Source organism: Erithacus rubecula (assembly GCF_903797595.1).
Source record: "Erithacus rubecula genome assembly, chromosome: 4".
In the NCBI taxonomy this organism is placed as follows: domain Eukaryota; kingdom Metazoa; phylum Chordata; class Aves; order Passeriformes; family Muscicapidae; genus Erithacus; species Erithacus rubecula.
This window is the reverse complement of record NC_136686.1, coordinates 40,679,440-40,701,133: the sequence shown is the minus strand read 5'-3', so window position 1 is coordinate 40,701,133 and position 21,694 is coordinate 40,679,440. Positions and strand designations below refer to the sequence as shown.

The 21,694-nt window shown below is 40.1% G+C and overlaps 1 protein-coding gene across 1 annotated transcript; it reads left to right on the top strand.

Moving 5' to 3' along the window:
• Window positions 1-14,351: 14,351 nt before the first annotated feature.
• Window positions 14,352-19,219, top strand: LOC306800865 (prolactin-like; the record flags this gene model as incomplete). The annotated part of the gene is made up of 5 exons (XM_079303296.1): window positions 14,352-14,382; window positions 14,612-14,763; window positions 14,869-14,976; window positions 16,011-16,190; window positions 17,830-19,219. 5 exons carry the CDS (start codon window positions 14,352-14,354, stop codon window positions 18,022-18,024), a joined length of 666 nt encoding a protein of 221 aa, XP_079159422.1. The 3' UTR covers window positions 18,025-19,219.
• Window positions 19,220-21,694: the final 2,475 nt, after the last annotated feature.

The window sequence follows — 21,694 nt, the reverse complement described above, 5'->3', positions numbered from 1 at the left end:
ACTTCTTGACAATATCAGCAGCTTGAGGTACCATCCTCTAAACAAATAGTCCCAACTTCCCATCTTCAGGGTGCTTTTGGCATCCACTGCACTCTTAGAAAGCCTGGCTACTTTCAGAGACCCATAAGCAATGCTTATGTCCAACACTTAACATCCTTCACATCAGCCCAGAAACCCCACAGCATCCTTTTCTGTGTGATGATCCCAACACCATCTTCTCCTCACACCTTGGCCCCATCCTTCCCACATCTTTTTCACTCAGATGCAGATACGTGCAATGGTTCCATAGAATCAGAGAACATGCTGAGTAGAAAAGGACCCACAAGGACATCAAGTCCAACTCCTTTTCCTGAAGAGGCCACCCCAAGGGTCACACCACATGCCTGAGAGCAGTGTCCAAATTCTTGAACTACCAGACCTGGTGCTGTGACCACTTCCCTGGGGAGCCTGTTCCACTGCCCAACCACCCTCTGGTACCAGATAAAAAAATGGAAAATAAAAGGAAGAAGAAAAGAAACAGAGGTAGAAAATGTGAAAAATGTGAAAATTAAATGTGACATTGCAGGACTAGAGTAATATGGATTGGGAGAGAGGATAAAATTGCTGATGCCTTACAACAGTCATAACCATTTTCTTGGGAGACATAGGACATATCATCTGGTCATAGAACAGTACAGTATTATTAATGAAAACCTTTAGTACATCAGAATTAAAAGATCAGCAATCCAGAAAGAAGAAAAAAAAAAAAAAAAAGAAAAGACACAGCAAAACTGAAATTATTTGAAAGACTATAAATAAAGGTATATAAACAATATAATTACAAGGTTGAGAGTTCTCCCAAGAAGTTTTCTTTTACTATGCATTTTGTCATAACCAACACTTGTCTAAAGAATTGTGCTTTTATATCCACTGGGTCCAACAGAAACCAAAGACATTGAGTCAAGCTCCAGTCATTTAAATACCTATGTATATCACTAATACTTTGCATGATGCAAGGAGATAACTGACAAAGCAAAGTAATAAAACTGGATGTCTTAATGTAAACAGAACTTTTTTGAGGGGAATAACCCCTCTGCTTTAAATTTTCCAGGAGGTTTTTTTCCAAATTAAAAAATAACCTGTCTCCTTTGTTTTCTTTTTTTTTGTTTTCTTTATTTTTATTTTTTTTTAAGAGGAAAAAGGAAAGAAAAGGGAAATTAGTTCAACTTCTTTAGTACCAATCTTGGCAAAGAAAAATGATGCAGCATTTGAAAAAGTATTTTCTTGTTCAGTCTTGTTTGGGACACTGGGATTTTTTTCTTTTTTCTGAGTTACATTATACTTTTGCCAATCCTCTGTTAACTATCTACCTGTATTTACAGGCAGGACGCCTAAATTTGCAGTGAAGCAACTCCTGAAGCCATGACCCTTTTCCCATCAATCATTTTGCTTTAACTGCTATTGCTAAGTCTGAATCTCAATTTCTCCTTTGCCTTTCTGTCTTTAGAAATCTATTATCAGTAACACACTAGACATGTAGGTCAATATCTGAAGAGCCCTCACCAGGACCTCTGAATTCATGTCTGAATGAAAAGCAGTATGCTGACATTTAGCTCCTTGATTGCAAACACAATTGTTGCCTGTCACCACAATGCAGAGTTAGATATCAAAATGCCTTTCCTTTGTCATTTGGCTGAAAGAAAACAAGACCATTTAAGTGTTTAAGTATTTTTTTTCTCTAGAAACATTTCACACAACTTACAGCTTGTAATAACAGTGTCTGCAAAAGTTTTAATATGTTTCTTGTTATTTTCTGTATTGCCTACACTGCTGGAAAAGCTACCCCCTCAAAACCTAACATTTTCCAGTACATGACAGATGATGTAATTGATAAGGGAAAAAAGTGTAAACTTTGGTGAAGTTTTTAGGAAGCTGCAAAATGTCCTTTTCTATCATGACCTTATGACTGTACATACATTTTTTTATATTTTTTTCATAATTGAATAAATGCTAAATTCTTCTAATTGTGAAAGTGTTTGTTTAGAAGTAATTATTCCCCTTCTTCCCTTTTACATTTCTGTGTAAGAAAAGAGAATATATATGCACATTAACATCTCCAAGTATCATGGAGTCTTGGTGTGCTTACATTCAATGGAGAGAACATTGTTTGATGGCTTTTTGCTCTGGCCAGATGGATATTTGGTTGTGTAGAAGTCATACTGACTGATTCTTTCCTTTGCACCTGGAAACTACAACTTTCATTTGGGTTTGATTTATTCTTCCCAGAAGGACTGAAAAATTATTCTACTTTCAGCTGTTGAATTCTATGTAATTTCAGCTACCTTTTCACTTGTGCTAAAATTTTATGTAACTTTTATCAAAGCAGGTGGCCTACTGACTTCAGCAAGCCAAAACAAACATTATCTGTCCATGTCTAGTAATTCTGCTACCCCTAGTGACCCACTCTGCTCATAAGTGAGCCAGCCCTCCACTTTTCCATTTATTAATGCTCTTCTCTCCAACCTGGTCAACAAATATCCCAGTAAACTGATTGAATATCTTTCCTCTTTGAGTTTCCATTGTACTGTGTCACTTCCATCTGCTTCCCAGAAACCCTGCTGAGGATATCTGTATTCCTGTCCTGCGTAAGGGTATCCTGATACAATAGCCTGTGACAATGCCACAGGCCAGAGAGTCACACTGTTCCTCTGCCATCCCCCCTTCCCATTCCCACTACAGTTTTTTGCATCTCTTTATTCTTACTCCTCTTGATGCTGTGTTTCATCAGCTTCAGTGTCACTGTATTCATTATGTTGCTCAGTACTCGTTCCTGATCCACCAGAGACACTTTGCCATCACCTCCAGACTTGACAATGACTGGTCACTGCTGCTTCTTAATGTCTTCAAATTGAGTATAAAGTGCTATGCCATCACTCTTTGACTCGAGTCAAGGGCTGACTAGGCTGTGGGTAAAGGTGGCTGTAAAGGATCACAGTTAAAGATTGGCTGCTATCTAATACCCAGCCTTGCTCTGCTTCTGCTGTCCAACACCCAGCTCTCAGTTCCCTGGTCTCCTCGATTTTCTCTCTCCAGAAGTGTTTTGGAATAGTTATCTTTAGGAGAGGGAAAGAAACTCTAATCCACAAGGCAAATTATCAGATCTTCCTGTCAGAGTTGGAAGATCCACTGCTATTAAGCAAACACAGCCCCATAGAGGTCAGTTGTGCTGTGTCAAGTTACAGTGATAAAAACTGGACAGTAAAGGCAGCACATACCATGAGCAATAGATAAGAAACATGTTGGCTGTTGGAAAAAAAAATCTAGTTACAAGATAAACCACTACTGCTAAACTGTCTTTGGATTTATTGCTTATGATTGACTTGAGTTTAGTGGCCTTTGGTAGCCTTTAGTTCTTATCAACTTCACTTTTTCATGTAGCTGACAAATGCCACAAATTACAACAAGAACAGTGAGGCCAACATCCAATGACAAAAGATGAACTAAAAATTAATGAAGCATAAAACCAAAATTCCCTATTGCCTAACTAGGAGCTACTTCTACAGCTCAAAATTAAGGTAAATTTATAGAATGGTGGAGAAAAACCTGTGACCTCCTTCCCTTCAAGGCAGTGTAAGCTCTGGTCAAGGTCATCCTCATTTAACCTTGCATTATGAAGTGACTCATTCAATGTCTCCCTTGAAGTGACTCATTCAATGTCTCCTAAACATTGAAAAGCTACCACATGGTAAGGACACCAGACAAAAATTAGCTCCACATGTGCTCATGCTTGAAGCACACTTTTAATGATTTGAAGTGTATGAGTCAAATATTTGCTAATGGGCAAAGACAAAATATTAGCTTGTTAAACAATAGATTGAGCTTCTCAGACAATATTTATACATCACCTAAAAAACATTGAAGATAACATTTTCAAAGACCCTGACTTGAGCTCCAAATGACTTTCCCATCTCTGCTGTTCTCTTTTTTTGTCCCTTTGAAAAATCATCTGATAAATGTCAGACTACTTAGATAACAATTTGATTCCAAAGCACAGTTCTCTCTCATTAAATGATATACAATGCACATTACAGAGAAAATTGCAAATCAGCCTATTCACTATCACTGCAGGCTTTAAAATTCCTCATTCTACTTTATATAATTTGTCACATCACTGGTATCATTAATAGTCTTTATTTCAAATGAAGAATTTGTTTAAAATCTTGCCTGGAGTTAGTTTTGCATTAGCGCTGAATGTGAATGAGAATCACACAATGGCAAATCTCAACTGAGAGTATTTAAATTCAGCTTCTAAAATACCAGAGGTGGTTCTGCAGGACTTCCTTGCTGCTGCCAGTTCCTCAGACCACCCTATTGGGCCTGGATTCTCCACAAATGCAGAAGGTCTTGTCTGGATATAGCTCCTTAGATTTCAAATTTGAACTCCAAGAGATACTCAGGAGTAACTTTAATCCTGTAGCTGTCACACTGATCAGTCCAGCTAGCAGACATCCATAGCCACACATATATTTTCATATTCTGCAGACCCCATGTCTTTATACTCATTTTCTTTGACAGTTTTTCCCTTCTAAATACACACTCTGTCACTGACAAAGAAACAGACAACCACGCAGTTTAAATTACATTATTTCAGGCTTATATTGCTATTCAAGCAAAGAGTTACTATAACTTAGTATGGCTACTTAATGTCATACTTAGTGACTTGTAAATTTAAATACATTTACATGATAGACTTGATAGTGGGAGACAGAGAGGAAAATATTACTGTTCAATTAAGGAGAGAAGAATGAGGAAATAGCTATAGTTCAAAATCTATACACATTAAAAAACCCACCAGAACTGTTCTTGCTAACCTCAGGGTTGTAGCATGATGATTAATGGCCCCAAATAAATAAGAAAGATGGTGAGACAAGATACTTCCCTATAAAAATCTCACAGTCTTTGGTTCAGTAATTCTAAATCAAATGCATTCTTGGCAATTAAGTTTCACTGTCAACATATTTTGTCTGTGGTTTAAAGAAAGGAACATTTGTTAATGAGTCTGCCTGTGATGGTTCCTTCAGGGTTCACATGTTCCACTATAAAATCTAGGACAAGTTTTCAATGATAGAAATTGTTGTTCCCTAAAGATCATTGATAGCTGGTAATGCACAATTATAATTTATTTCTTACAGATACAGTTTTCCATTTGACCATGTGATGGTTCATTCATTCTTGTACAAACAGTAACTAAAACACCTGCATACCTAAGAAAAACTGAAAAGTCCTATAAGCACATCCATCAGATAACACTGAGAAAACTACAGTGATAAAATTTCTTATTATTTTATTTCCTACAGATTTTTTCAATGTTCCAAAAAAAAAAATCCCCAACACTATTAACAGCTCTTGTCAAGTAAATGGGAAACTTAAATCAGAAGGGATGGGAACAAGTTTCTCTAGCATATGTCACAGGTGAAGAAAACTTTGCTCATTCTTCTCATTTGTTGAGTGACAGACCACTCTGGGCAGTGATCTTGAAATGCTCACATTTTTGGCTATCTGTGATCTTCCTCCTTTCACCAGATTTTCTGGCCTCAATCTGGATTCCCTTCTTATTTCTCCTACTCTTTTCTAGATTCACATTTGAAATGGTCATTGCAGGGAGAAGAAATTAGACCTATTTTTTGCAGGAATGGCTGTTAGTTCCTTCTGGCTGGGCTTATGTTTTTATAACACTGTTTACTTTTTCCTTCTCAGATTTTCTCTTAGCACAAGCTAATTTTTTCCAAAAATTTTCTTCTACTTTTTTCCTTTTTTCAATACCATAGATTTTACCTTGTTGGGTTTACCAACAAGAAAAGAGCTGAATGTTATTTAGATATGTCTTAGGGCTAGTGAACAGCCAGTCACCTACACCTTAGATTTATGAATCCCTGGGAAAGGGATGAAGTTGAATGGGGCAGTTCAGCCTCATGCCACATCACAAGACTGGATAGCTTGGAATCTTAAAACATCATGGATTTAATCAGAAACACAAATGCTTTTGATCCATACCAGGTCTTTCCATGGTCCCTTTTTCTCTACTCATGTTTTTTCTTCTATTCCATCTTGTGGTCAGGGAGACCAGGCAGGAGTCAGGGGGAGCAGAAGTCTCTGTAACAGAATTACACTTGGCTTTGGCATGCTTAAAACTTCCCTTTCTTCTGACAGGCTCTACCCTGCCTACTTGCAGCTGGAGCAAGCCATCCCTGACAGCAGATATGTACTAAGAGGGTGTCTGATATATAAATCAGGAATATCAGCAGGCATTTTCAGAAACACTGTCAGGGTAAGGGCTCTCCCCATCACTTGTTATTTGTCCTCTGACACTCAAAGAGCACTGTCTGCTCACAGGACTGAGCATGCTGATGAGCACAGAGCCACAGCACCCATGGAGCATGAGGACCAGAGCACCAGAAAGAGCAGTGCTCAGCCTCCAGCTTCCCTTGCTCCTGGGCTGGAGCAGGAAGGGCTGCTCCCAAGAGCTGTGGAGATCTTGCCAGGTGACACACTAGTCCCTGCAGCACAGTCCAGAAGGACCCTGCAACTCCATGGGTCCTACAGTTCCAATATGGGGTGTACATCCTTCTGTTCTCAGAAAGATGAGAAGATGAGGAGAGCAGACTGGTCTTTGTACTCCTGGCTGGTTATTCCAGGTTCAAGGCAGGAGGATTTTTATTTCTCTTCTTTCCAACAAAAGTCAGTTATAGCAAATACACAGAGGAAAGTAAATTTTAATTTGTGTGACTTCTTCTCCCTTTTGAAAGGATATTCTGGCCACCCATTTTAAATAATTTGTGTCCTGGGAACAATAAGGATTATTAGAAAATGCTGGAGTGAAGCCTTAAGTTACATTACAGTAATTTGTTATTTAATTGTTTCCTTTGGGAAGAGTTAGATGTCAACATATGAGCATGGTAATTATATATATATATACACATTACTCATTCCAATTAGTTTTATTATAAGTATGTCATATTTCATCCTTGTCAACTATAACACACAACAGGACCAGTGGGTTCTTAACATTTGGTAGTAGGTTTATTTTTCCCAAGGAGTTTGACAGAGACACGTGAAAGACAGACACACATTCCATGTGACAGTAAACAAATTTAGAGACAGCAGCCTCTATAAATAATCTATGTTCATCATCTTACATAAGAAAGTGGAAGGTTAGCCACTTATTCCAATCTATTAAATGGTTTGCAGCAGTTGATTAAGAAAACCTGCAGGGTTTCTTGCTATCACTAGGCTGTCACATGGCTGCAGTCAGGAGATGACACAAGAATAAAGTCCATAAGCATGTGAATATAAATGGAAGTACAAGTCAGTGATTTGGAAAGACCCACACACTAAAAAATCCTCTAGGGAACAAGAAGGAGCAATTTTTCTTCTCCGATTCTGAATAATTTGTCACTTTATACAATATTTATTGTGACATAAATGTCAAAACCATGTGCACTAGTCTTTTCTCAGCATGGAGCACCTAGTCTGCCCAGGGAAGGAATCCTGAGGTTGGAGCACAGGAATTGAAAGGCATAAGGGTTTTTCCCAGCCAGAAGGGCAAACTCCATGCACCATCTTGAGAGTCCCTTTTCCATTCAGTGCTTCTTCCATCTGTAAATGGTTGAAACACACCTCCAGACCTGTATGTGGGATAGTGTGTGCTGTTAGTACTTCCTAGGAGTATGAGATCTGGTTCACTGCCTCCCCCAACCCCTCAACACTGTGGGTGGGGTACACAGGGACTGGAAACGTCTTTAAGGGAACAGGATTTGTTTCACAGAAGCCATGGGCAGCTCAGCTGTGAACTGTAAGCTCAGATAGGTATTTCTATTCTTGTGCAAATTCACCCTCTTATTGTCAATTTGCAACCTTTTGGAAAAGGGAAAACACTCTGTATACATGCAATATAACCTTTCTGGTATTAGCTGGAAACTTCCTGGGCAACCCCCCCTGTCCACTCAACATCCTTCATCCTTCAGCTCTAAACTGACAGAGGATAAAAGATCTTAGCCATAACACTTTATTCAGAGTATGCACCATCTTGTCTGCATTGCCTTTGTTTCCATGTTGCACTCTGAAACCCTGAGAAAAGAATTTCCTCGATTCAAATACAGAGAAGATGTACACTAGACCTGAATTTTTCCATCCAAGTTTCAGGTACACTCTGTCAAACTTCAGGCCTGACTAGTGAGAAAGCAAATAGAATGAGGCAAAAGTCTGGTGCAAGGACGAGAATGAAGATTAGTTTCTAATGAGGCAGATAGGATAACTAGAAGCTAAGTCTGAGGAGAAATACTTCTAAAAGATATGGGAAAAAGTATGCAACAGGTTGAATAAGTACCTCAAAATAAGAAAGCAGGGGAGAACTGGATAAAATATCCATTTATTAGGAATATTTGGTGAAGGGAATACCTACCATGTATCAATGTCTCAGTACTGGAAACAAGACTGACAGTTCTGTATAACTACAGCACAGCCCCTTTACAACTTGAGATGGAACAAAATATCCCCAGGTCTCACTGAGTGCAACCTTAGTGTCAGCAAATATCTTCACCCTTTCCCCAGAGATGAATAATCACTTACTACTGCTATCAACTTCTTGCCTTAAAAGAAAAATTAAAACAGACCTCAGGGCTGTTTCACCAGAGCTAGGTGAAACTATTATTTTTTCCCCTGTGGTTGTGGTGAGGGAAGTATCTTCAGAAGATTAGAGCTGCGACCTAAACAAAAGACTTTTATATCTGAGTTCAGCAAAGATATTACTTATATATGAAGCTTTTCATAATTTGATGTGAGGCTTTTCTTCAAGTACTATTCATATCCTTTGAATGGCAAATCGACTATCCAAATGAGTATGTAATTTCATCCATCCACCTGAGGAATATGCTGGGATAATAAATTAACTAATGTGTGTGAATAGACATATATTTGAGAGCAATAGAGAGATCCCAAAAGGAAAATGATTATGTATTCAGAATGGGTTGAAACAGTGGGTAGTAAAGAAGCCATGACAGCATACAGTGAACAACAGGAGAAAAACCAAAATTCAATGGCCACTTATTCAGTTGAATATGGCAAAGAAAAAACCATGAGAAAAATACCATTCAGTCATGTCATTAAACATATTAGCTTTTATGCACAAAGAGGGCAAAAGCAGATTGCATAGCATGGTTAATATTTCCAGCTCCAGCAAGAAGCATTTTATAATAACAAATACCTTTATATTTTAGAGTATGAAAAGAATGTAGCAGAAGCTACAAAGTGTTTTTAAAAATGGAGGACCTATATATTTATGTCATTTTTCCTCCATAGTGGGGAGTACTGTTATGAAAAAAGCAAGGCTTGAGATAATGCCAACTCCTCTATGCTGTAAAATATTATTATGTCAGTGGGGAAGGCATATCTTGGAAACACCTGACATTAGACAGATGTTAAATTAACTGCAGTTAGGTTATGTCCATACTACACTCATAAAATCTTGGACCTTTGGTACCTCTTACAAGATTCTGTTCTATAATGATGACTTCAATATGGTGGTAGGTGGGAAGTCACAATTTAAATGAAGCATGATTTCAAATCTGTGGACAATCACTGTATCTTCTTCCCTATTTCACTAAATGCTCTAAATAATTTGATTTCCTAAACATAGCATGCATTCTTTTCAGATGGATATGACAGAATTAATCTTGGGAGGTTGTAGTTAATTTTCAACTGTAAATGCTTATCAATAATACAGACTCAGGACCCAAACCTCATCTTTGTGACATCAGTGAACCAGAAGTACATACATCAAAGTTATTGGAGCTACACCATCATAATGGTTTAACCGAGTGTTTATTAAAGTCAGCCAAAGCCAATTAGAGACTTGAGTGGGACGTGGCTTTTAAACTGCCACCTTTGTGTGACAGAGATATCTGCATTTCCTTAAAATTCTCAGAACTGAGGTGAAGACTTCACCTGAAATTTATGTCTAGGCAATTTCTGATCATGAGCTATAGAATGCATTTTTGATTGATGCACTTACAAACATGAAATACATAATTTTATTTGTCTCTACAAAAGCTATTATTCAAATACAAGCCCATCTCCTCTAAAATTTAACACATATTTTTAATATGTTACTACTGATCCTCTTGACACAGCAGTGACACACACCATATCAGGAGAAATACAGCTAAGCTGGAAATACTTAGTGTTATTACAGCACGTAAGATACACAATTTAGAATATCCTATATGGACACTGTAAGAATTAGAAAATATGAAGATGCACCTTTATAGCTAGCATGCAACTTATTTTAAGAAGACTGGTTTCCTTTATAGTTGTTTAGATTAAAATGAAGCTCCATTGTAGTATTTCCCAAAATTGCAGCTGGTAAAATATGACATTCACCCCTCTCAGTAATGTTAAGACAGTAAGAACATTTGTCAGTATTCAAGTAGTAGCATTCAATCATATCTTTCTCTTTGTTAAATAATGTTTTATTATATTTTAGAAGTATTTTGCATTTATCAATAAGAACATTCTTCAATGGAATTGAACATCTCAGAATGCAAAACTTTTTTTCTCTTCAAGTTTCATTGCCTAAATAGCATTAAATATTTTAATTATAGGTTCTGCCTTTCATGCTCAAATCCAGTCTGTTTAGCCAGGCTACATTCAAGACCAATTGCAAAACCGAAATATATAAAATCTTATATAAAAGATATAATGTAAATTTGAAATAATTAAATTTCACAAACAAAAGTTTGTGTAGAAAAGGACCTAAAATTCCACATTTCATAGGATGTATTACCCTTTCAAGTTTCAATGAAGATCAGAGTTTTCACCTATTTTTCCTGTGATTCGATCTGTCCTTCCAAATCAATATTAAATCTTCTATCAGATATATCTAAATTCACACATATAAGCAAGCCCACTGAAGCCAACAGAGATGAGAACAGAAATGTTCTCCTCCTTGAAAATAAATTGAAACAATATCCTAAAAAAAAGTACTTCATAAATAAAGCATTGATTTTCCCACTTGACTTGCATGATGCTTAGTATGGTGAAAATCATTGATTTACAGTATATCTGTTCAGCATGGCAATATTCTGCTCAGGCACTCCACATACACTGCAATCTGTCCTTACACAACTGATTCTACCACTTTAGCAGGATGCAAAATAACACATTATAATAATAATGAAGTGTTTCAGAACTTAAAGTACCTGGATTTTTAACTGGGTCTGTATCTCCAGTTTTACTTAATCTTTATGTGCATACTGGTCTTGCCTAAAACAGCACAGAATTTCATTCTCATGAGTAGCCAGAACACCAGCTAATCTCCTCCAGAGGGCTGGAATAAACAGAGGGTTTCAAAAACATGTTTCTCTCTTGTGTGGCACACTCACAGTCACAAATAGCAGAACTCTCTGCTGCCTCAAGGGAGGCAAAAATGCAGCATCTGTAGGAGACTGTCCAGCAGGGGAGTAGAAAAAGCACACCTGCTCCATTTCTTGTGTCAAGCACATGCTCCCTCAGCTCCTGGACTACATATGCATACAAAAAATGAGATTTCTCTGCCCTAGCTCAGTTCATACTCATCACCCTGAGCTCACCTGAGAAGCAACAGGCAAAACCATGCACCACCAGGGATTAGTGAATGGAACAACTTCTAGGTGAGTGAAGTTATTTAACAAGACAGAGGGTAAGGAAGGATTTGCCAAGAGTGACAACTGGAGACAAGAACCAGCTGCTTTAAGATGAGAGGACTAAAAAATGTTTATACTGTGGAGAATGAGAGGGAGGAGAAGTAGAAAGATACAAAGGCAAGAAATATACAAGCCAGAGCAGATGAGGCTTGCAAACAATTGACTTTTATAAAATGGATAGTTGATCAAGAAGACAGTTTTTCTGCTTCACTGAAAAACTCACTTTGCCTAAAAACATTGTTTCAATTTCCCAGTTATATCAATAGATCTAATGAAAAAAACTATGCGTTATTACGTACCTTGTATTGTCTGTCTTTGGAGTCTCAAGATTGCAACAATCAAGAGAAACACAAATAAAGACAAAATCAGCAAGTTTAGTGATTTCTATATGAAAGCAGGGAGACATGAATTGGACAGCTATTTCCAGAGAGAAGAGAGAAGAGAGGAGAAGAGAGAAGAGAGAAGAGAGAAGAGAAGAGAAGAGAAGAGAAGAGAAGAGAAGAGAAGAGAAGAGAAGAGAAGAGAAGAGAAGAGAAGAGAAGAGAAGAGAAGAGAAGAGAAGAGAAGAGAAGAGAAGAGAAGAGAAGAGAAGAGAAGAGAAGAGAAGAGAAGAGAAGAGAAGAGAAGAGTCAAATACTTCTATATGAAATGATTCTGTTTACAGAACTCAGAAAAAACATAGCTCAGAGCTCCAGGCTTCAGAAAGTGGTTTACTCCTTTAAGTGGGTAGCCAATCTTTTTTCATTTCCCTTTTAAGATCCAGGTTACATAATTTCCATCCTGTTTTATTCAAGAGCTTGTATTGTCAACTTTCAGAGCAGAAGTATGTGTCCTTTCTTGAACTGTAAAACCTTCCTGTTGTTATAGGAAAAGGTTCAAATCAATAGTGACAATATTTGGTTGAAACAAATTTTTTCACTCTAGCTTTTACTCCTTCATTATGTAAATTCAGGAGTGATTTTTGAATACATAATGAACTCCAGCTGATCTTGCACTATAAATCATTGGAAAACTGGAAGGGGTAGATCTGCTGTTCAAGTAATTTACATTTTCCATAGTTGAAGTTCATTGCTCCTTCAAAACTTAAAATTTAATATTTCAAGGAACCTTTTTAAGATATGCATATATCAAGATTTCTCCAAGACGCATGAAAAATAAAAGAAAATGGCTACTGGTTAATAAAAATAAGTCATTGATCTATGTGCTTCCATATGCAGACTACCAATGGTTTTCAGATCCTGTCTTACACATGATTGCTTGTTTTCTGATAATTATTAGAGTTAATTATTATTAATATTCCAAGCATTCAGCAGGACCACAAGTCATTAAGCAGTTTATCAGCTAGCAAAGAGCTCAGAGCTATTGCCATTGGTATAGCTCCCATTAAGAAATGTTTTAAAAATTAATTTTAGAAGTTCTAAAAAATGAGGAGTTAAAAGTATCCTATAGACCCATTGGGCTATCAACCTTTCAAAATGTGAGTCCTTTGGAAATGCCTCTTGACTTTATGCAGAAGCAGTGGCAGACAATTAAGATCTGGCTACAGAAGTAGCTACATTTACTTGTCTTCTAACAGTTTTTCAGTATCCACACAGAGTATAGGTGATAGAGTTACATTTTACCTTGGCCAAGAACTAGTCAAACGCACGTCTGGTACCTCCAGAACAAGTTCCATTCACCCAGCTGCCCTTAGAAGGTGGGGAGAGAGAGATTATCTTCATCATTTTGGCAGAGGTGCATCCCTTACATTTTCCACAAATGCAATCAGGATTCAGGAGCTAGAAAACAGACACTTAACTCCAGCATAATGGCTGAGGAAAAAAGATAATGTGTCACATGTATCCTCATTTCTGAGTAGACTTTTTCCTAGGCAGTGAAAAACTGCAGTAAGAAGGGCAGAGCCAACTAATTTTTCCTCATGACCAGCACCTCAACTTTTGTTACATATCCTGCGGGTTGCTCAGGATCTCATGTCCCAAAATAGAGGACACTAATCATGTCCACAGGACTTGCATCCCTTTAGGGATCCTGATCTAAGTCCTTTGCTATGTTTTTCCCTGAGCATTTAGCCTCAAGGGACCAACCATCCTGAGGTATATTTGCACCACCAAACATGCAGGCACCACCTATTACATCTCCGGCAGTCTTACCTCTTATCACCTGTAAAAGAGCAGGAAAAAGCAGGTCTGCTCCTAACAGTGTGATTTGAAGAGATGGCTAAGAGATGAATGTCATCAGACCAGGCTTCTCTCCTACCCCTCATCCCGGGGTCTCGATTTTCCTGGTCTCCGACCCTTACCCCTCGGGCGGCCGTGGGCGCGCTGGGAGGACCTGCCCACGCTGCTTCTGTGGGGGCCGGAGCCGCCCCCGCTGCCCACGGGAGGGCTGTGACAGGGGGCAGCCCCAGCACCGAGCCCGGGAGCCGAGGGCAGGCGCTGCCGTCGGTGCGAGGTTCGCTCCCGTCCGCCCGCCAAGCCGTGTGCCCCGCTCCGGGCGGGCTGGCTCACGGCGCCCGCGGGCAGCGCACGTCAGGGGAGAGATACCCGTGATCGCCGAGACATGCCGGCATAAATAGGGGATGCGGGGGCATCGCCGGCCCATCGCAGCCGGGCACGGCTCCGCAGCGCCATGGCCATGGCCCTTGCCCGGGCGGCGGGGCGAGCAGGTGAGGGAGGGGGCGAGCGGTGGGGCCGGGCGGGGCGGGGGCACACCCTGAAATTCCGCGTCCCGACATCCCGCGCCCCGACATCCCGACATCCTGCGCCCCGACATCCCGCACTCAGACATCCCGCACCCCGACATCCCACACTCAAACATTCCGCACCCCGACATCCCACACTCCGACATCCCACACTCCCTCATCCCGCGCCCCGACGCCGCCGCCCTCTCCGCAGGCGCGGTTGCGGCGCTGGCGCTGCTGTGGCTGCTGCTCTGCGCTCCGGGTGACGGCGGCTGTCACCCCCTGACCGTGGCCGATCTCTTCGACCGGGTGATCCGGCACTCGGGCAGGATCCACAGCCTCTCCACGGCGCTCTACGCCGAGCTGGTGAGTGCCGGGCCGGAGCTGGGCTGCCGACGGGAGGGATGGGGGAAAAGGGGCGGAGGGGGCGGTGGTGCTCTCGCTGTGCGTTTAGGTGTTCTTCCCCCGTAGGAAAAACACTTTCCTCCCCGTGACAACGAGCTGGGAAGGCCCGCTCGGAAGTGCCACACGTCGGGGATGCTGACCCCCAATGGCAAAGAATATGCCCAAAAAATCCCGGTAAGGGCGACGGCGGCGACGGCGGGCAGAGGTGGGGGAGAAGGGGGTACCCCGAGGCTTGGGGGACTGCAATGGGACTCTGTGGGTCACATCGCCTTCTTTCTCCCCGCCCTGGAGAAAGGGGAATATACCTCCTGTCCTGTCAGAACCCCAAAATATCTCATTCATCATGCTGTAATGGTTCCCCACTCCAGTCGGGCTGGAGATAGGCAGAGAGGTTTTTATGCTTCATCAACAATATGGACGAAAGAGGCTGCTAACTTTTGACCCCAAACAGATGCACATCACAGAGGTATTGTACATGAATCTTAAATCGGTTGAATTTTAAATCTGTATGTGGTTGCCTATGCTTGGATCATATATACTAGTTATAATAAGGATATTGCAGTAGCACTTTGTCAGAATGACTGACAGATATCCTTTGATTTTGTTGAGGCAAACTTTGTGGAACAGAAACTTAGAAACTTGTATGTGTGGCAAAGAAGTTAAATTAATCAGTATCTCTGCAAACTACAGAAAGCAATCAGGAGAAAAACATAACAGTCATCTCTAAATTGGTAGTTAGGTAAGGGGAAAAGAACAGCAAATTTGTTTACATTACAGTTGTGATGACTAAGAGAAAAAAATAATTCAGAGAAGAGTAGGAAGAGTTTGTTCATAAAGAGAAAAAGCAAATTGTGATGTTTGGGATATACCAGTGGGAGAAATTTTGCATCTAGAAGACAGACAAAAACAAATGTTAACATTTTGGGTTTCGGTTGTAATGGAACGAGGAGATTCCCCCAGGATGTTCTTCTAGGAGGTCCCTTGGAAGAGCAAAGAGAGATGAGGCCCTGCTCATGTTAGCTGAAAACATGACAAATACAACTTCTGGGTGTTATTACATGTGTAAAATAACCAGAGACAGAGTGGTGTTAAGTAGTGAATTGCAGATGTAAATGTTAATCCCACTGAGATTTCACAATGAGACTAAGGGTACTCATATGATCTGCTGCAAAGTAACAGAGACATTCTCTACTGTTTCAATTTGTAAGAGAGAAGAACTAACTCACCTGATACTGAAACTTTTGCAAGCCTGGAAAGAACCACTTTCCCACTTTAACCAGCATATTGAGCACCATCAAGAGCTTCCTGATGACAGCCTTAGCAAAGCTAAGCAAATCAGCAATATGGTACATGAGCTGGAGACCGGAGTTGAGAAAGTAACAGAAAAGGCAAGATTTTTGATGTAGCATTTATTTATACCAGTTATGTGGCATGGGTTACTTCGAGGAGGGGGCAATGCCTGCTTCCACTTAGGCTTGGATGCTCTTAGGAAAATGCAGGACTTTGTTGCAGATACAGTCATCTTTCTGTCAGAGGATGTGACTTAGTTATAAATTGGCAGATATGTAGATGGCATTATAGGAGTCCATACCTGTGAGGCAGTATTTTATTTATATGAAATATATGAACAACACAGATGAGCACAAAGACTAGAGCCTTTTGCAGCTTCATATATGAGCCTGTAATGACTTGAGTTTTCTAGGCCAGTACAGAAGATGTGAGTAGACCATGATAAATGCTTAATAATCATGTTAAGTCTTATTTGGATTTACATTCTAACTAATTCAAGTATCACTGCTGTCTGATGCAAACAGCTCCTTCCTAAGGCAATAATTTTATGCTGGGATAAGTTCTTCAAGACAACAGTGACATTGCTTAAGTCTGATGTCAGTCACAAAGCAATTTCAAAACTCCAATTCAAGTTATAGCAGATCGTATATAAATTATTGGATTAATTTCTTTGCTATTTCCATTTTTGTCTTCTCATTACTACCTTTACAATTTTTATGCATTTATATCTACCACTAACTGTGGTTTTGGCTGAACAAATGAAATCTGTGTGCCCATTCTCTAAACTGGCTACAATGGCAGGCTGTTTCACTAAAAAAATTATATTAATAAACTAATATCTTACACTAGTAGATCACCTTTCAACTTTATGAAAAGAGGTGGGGAATACCAGCTCTAAAATGGTAAGCTCATCACTATAATAGGCTGAATTGTACCCTACTATAAAATGCAGCCCTAGTTAGGGTGACTCAAAGCTACAAATGGAAACTCCATCATCCAAATATAGCCATGGTTCTGACTTAAAATGGCCTTAAAGTTCAGAAGTGTTCAACCTCAAACCTTGGCCTTCACTTCGTTTTGTAGCTGAAGCAAGCTCTAAACTAGCTACACAACTTTTGATATATTTACCTGCTTTACATTTTCTAAAACACCTTGGAAGGCATTACCTCAAAATATCATTGCCATTAATACACCACCAGGTAGAAATATAATTACAAAAATTAATGCATTCTATATTTTGCATCTGTGCTTTTCTGATAAAACAGGAAAATTCTAAACTTGCTTTTATTGTGAAGCACCTACTCTGAGAGGTGATCACAGTCTGCAGAATTCACCAGGTTAAAAACCAGCACTGGTGGATGGCTCATGTTAGGAGTTTCCCTCCATAGAAAACATTAAAATAAATGGCTAAAAAAAAAATCTCAAGACTGATTTGCTATAATACTTCAAGAGGAAATAAAGATTACCAAACAGGGGTTCCTCTATTTAGATGAAGTATTCCTTACTGGTGTATCAAGAAATTTCAGTCTAATTGAAAAGTTGCAGAGATACCATAAGGATAAAAAGACAATGTTATTCTATGTAAGGATCTTTACATGTATCTTCATTAAGTATGTGAAAGATATGGAGTAGCACAGCCCAATATAGTGACACCTTAGTTGTCTTCTGCAGTAGTATTTTCAAGATTTGTTGCATGTGTAGTAATAAATTGTATTTATTTTCCTGTTTTCAATACAGATGCAGTCAATGGGGATTATCAGCAATTCATTAAATGGAATGGCATCATCTGAAGGCACTGGTTTATCAATTAGTAATGAAGCAAACATGATGAGTGATTCTGACTTCATTCACTGTTTTAGGAGAGATTCCAACAAAGTCCAAAGCTACTTAAAAATTCTCAAATGCAGGATTATGCCAGAAAATAGCTGCTAAATTTTAATCTCTTGACAAATAGTCTTCATCATGTTCCTTATAAAGATTTAAAAAACAGAACTTCTAAATTCTCATTTCAGAGTAATTTTAATAGGAAAAGCTTTTGAAATCCTTTGGAAGATGACACAGTTGACAAATGCAGATGAAATACTGAATAAAGCCTCATGAGTGTATGTTGGTTAATGCTCTGATGAAAAGGAGTGCTCTAGCATTAGATAAATAAATGTTCTTGCATGTTACACTGTGGCAGACTATACTATGGCTGATTCACACAGTTTAGATCTATACACAGAATCAGAGAATGGCATGGCTTGGGTTGAAAGGGACTTCAATGACCATTGAGTTCCAACCCCCACTCTGCCATTGGCAGGGATGCCATCCGCTAGATCAGGCTGGTGAGGGCCCCATCCAAGCTGGCCTTGAACACTTTCAGGGATGAGCTATCCACAACTTCTCTGGGCAACATATTCCAGTGCCTCACCACGCCCTTGAGTAAAGAACTTCCTGACATCCAATCTAAATCTCTCCTATTTTAGTTTAAAACCATTCCCCCTTATCCTATCACTCTTTATCCATGTACAAAGCTGCTCTCTCTCTTCTTTAGGAGCAATCTTTAAGTAATATAAGGCTGAGTGAGATTTCCCTGGTGCCTTCTCTTCTATAGGCTAAACAATGCCAGCTCTCTCAGACGGTCTTTGTGAGGGTCTTGTGGGCCCACTTCTTAAGCTTGTCTGGGTTCTCCTGGATGACACCCTCTCCTTCTGTTGTGTCAGCTGCATTGTTCAGCTTCATATCTGCAAACTTGCTGAGGATGCACTCCATGCCACACTCTGTGTCGTTGAGGATGATACTGAAGAGCACCAGACCTAAGAGAACTTTGAGGGACACCACAGGTCACTAGCCCTCCACCTGGACATAAAAGCCACTACTTAGAATTCCCTGGGTGCATCCAAGCAGCAAATTCCTTAACCTTGAAATAGTCCAGCCCTCAAACCCATATCTCTCCAATTTGAAGATAAGGGTATCAAGTAGGACTCAGTGTAAAGCCTTACAGAAGCTGAAACATAGTTACAACATACTAGAAAGTAAGATTCAATTTGTTAAACCTTGGTGCATCTGTATACTATCAATAAAGTGTATTTTTACCTAATGAAAATGTTTCTCCCCATTCCTACATACATACCTACCTGCAGAATATTGCTTAACACTGAAGAGTGGCATTGATGTCAATCAGCTCATTTAATGGCATGGCCTATGCCAGATTTTTACATTCATGTCATACTTCTTACTGATTTCTGAGAGCTTTCACATGTGTCTCATAAGATCTAGTACTTTTATTAATTTTGAATGCTCTTTTATATCTGTAACGGCTTCACTGATTTCAGTAGAAACTTCTAAAGAAAAAGTTTTTGAAAAGTAAGTCAGAATTCTGGTCAAATAACATTTTAGTCTAAATGCTGAGCAGGGAGTAGCAATAAGCCTTTTTCTCATTCCACATGCTGACACTGGACTTGGGTTTTACAGTAATGATGACAAACTCCATTGCAAATTAAAAATATGAAAATATGTCAGATATTTTACAGAAATCACATTTTCTTAGTGGCAGGGTGGTGCTGCTGGCTTTGCGATCATTTGAGACATTTGAACAAGTAGATATAATCAGCATGGATTTATCTTTAGTATTCTTGACTATTTTACCACTGAATGCTCTTTTCTGGCCTTCCATGCTCTTGATGGTTGCTGACAGTAGCAGGTGCTCAGGCAGGGAAGAACAAGGAGCAAAATAATGATGATTAATAATGATAGTGAATTTGGGCTTGAGAAACCTAGCAGAAAGATGTCAAAGAAGTATTTGTGCAGACCAGAGAAACAACATTTTAATTACATCCCCCTAGCGGCAAATATCCTCAAATATCTTCTATCTGGTAGATGGCTGCTGTACTTTAGCAGCTGGAGTCTGTGAGTTTTCACAATCTGCGTCTGGTCCCTGCTGGGCAAGGTACAGTAGAAAGGCAATGGTTACATTGTGCTTGCCCTGAAGAAGTTACCAGCGGCAGTTCCTTATGCAGTAAGGTACCACAAACACATAACGAAACAGTAGCATTTACGGGCAGATTTTGAGGAAATTCTGGAAACAAAACACAGCTCCAAAGAGAGCAAAGGAAGACTCCTCTGAGCAAACAGACAGAAGTAGAGCAGGATGCGCACACTGCCTGCATCTACCCGCGATCACAGAAGATGCAGTAGCAATTAATGCTGTGGCATTACTCGGGTGTAGCCGCAGTCCGGAGCAGAGCATCCCGTGCCGGCGGGGGATCACTGCTGGCCCGAACGCTGCAGCGCCAGGGACACCGCGCTGAGGACACAGGCGGCGGCAGGATGATGCCGCCCGCACCGCAGCCACGGCAGCCGCCCTGCGGCACAGCCGAGGGGTGACACACGGGCACGGTCACTGCGACCCAGAGGGTGACGGCAGGCAGCTCCCCCGGACCGGCTGCGGCCGCCCGCTCCCGGGGCACCGCGCTGACACAGCGGGGGAGGCGGCCGTGTTCCCGTGGGAGGTGGCCGTGGCACACAGGGTCCTGCTTGGTGGCAAGTAATTGCAAGCGAACTGCAAGGTGACTCAGAAATCAGCCGCACCCGCAGCTGGCAGGATCTCCCAGGGGTGCAGCTGAGGGTCAGCTGGAAAACGTAAACGGAGCAGGTCATACAAAAACCTCTCATCTCCGCCCGAGTGCCAAGCCCTGGGAACGTTCTGCTGCACAGAAATGTGAACACAGAGAAAATGAGATAGTGGGTGGCACACGAGGAATTACAGTGCACCGAAGTGTTATCCACAGCAATTCATCCTCATTAGTGTTATATTTCAGTTCTGCCTTTGGCTGAAACGAGGCATGTTGGTAAAACAAAAGCCTTTCTATATTGCTAGCACTGCCTTGCTTCCTCTTGCGACTGAGGAACAACTGAGCAGTGGGCTGAAAAGGGCATGCTTTTCACTGTGGCCACCGATGCCTCAAACAGAAACACAGTGATGGTTGCTTTCTGCTCAGGGGAATGCTTCATCTCCTGCATGATTTCCTCCACAACAGCAGCACAACTGGTTAGGAGAATTTGATAATGTCAAATCATGAGCTACTAGGAAATGCTTTGGAGTTTGGGAATCCATCACTTTTATATCAGAATATTGATTTAGGAGAAACAATTATATAAATTATTGGAAAATCAGAAAATCAGGATTGGCTTTCAGTTAAGCACTGGCATCATATGCAACAAAATAGGTAAGTAATGGTATAATTTCCATTTGTGAAACGATCTGTTTCCATTATACTTTCTTGTCAACCAAATAAATTTAAAAGTTAAAAATATCTCCATTGTTCTTCATACTTTATTCAATGAAGCACTGCAGGATAATCCCAGAATATTGTCATTTTTTTATAGTCCATTTTTTTCCCAGTTATTAGAACTGGCTTTTGTACATCAGACTTCCTCATCATAACGTTTCCATGTTTTCAGAATGATTAAGGATACAACTGAGACACTCTCAATGACTGAAAATGCATTTTGTTCCTTTCATAGTGCACTAAATGGTTTTGATAGTGTATCTTAAATTTAGACTGAATCTTTTATGTGCCGATGTTTTCATGGTAGATTAAGTAGCTAATGTCACTTG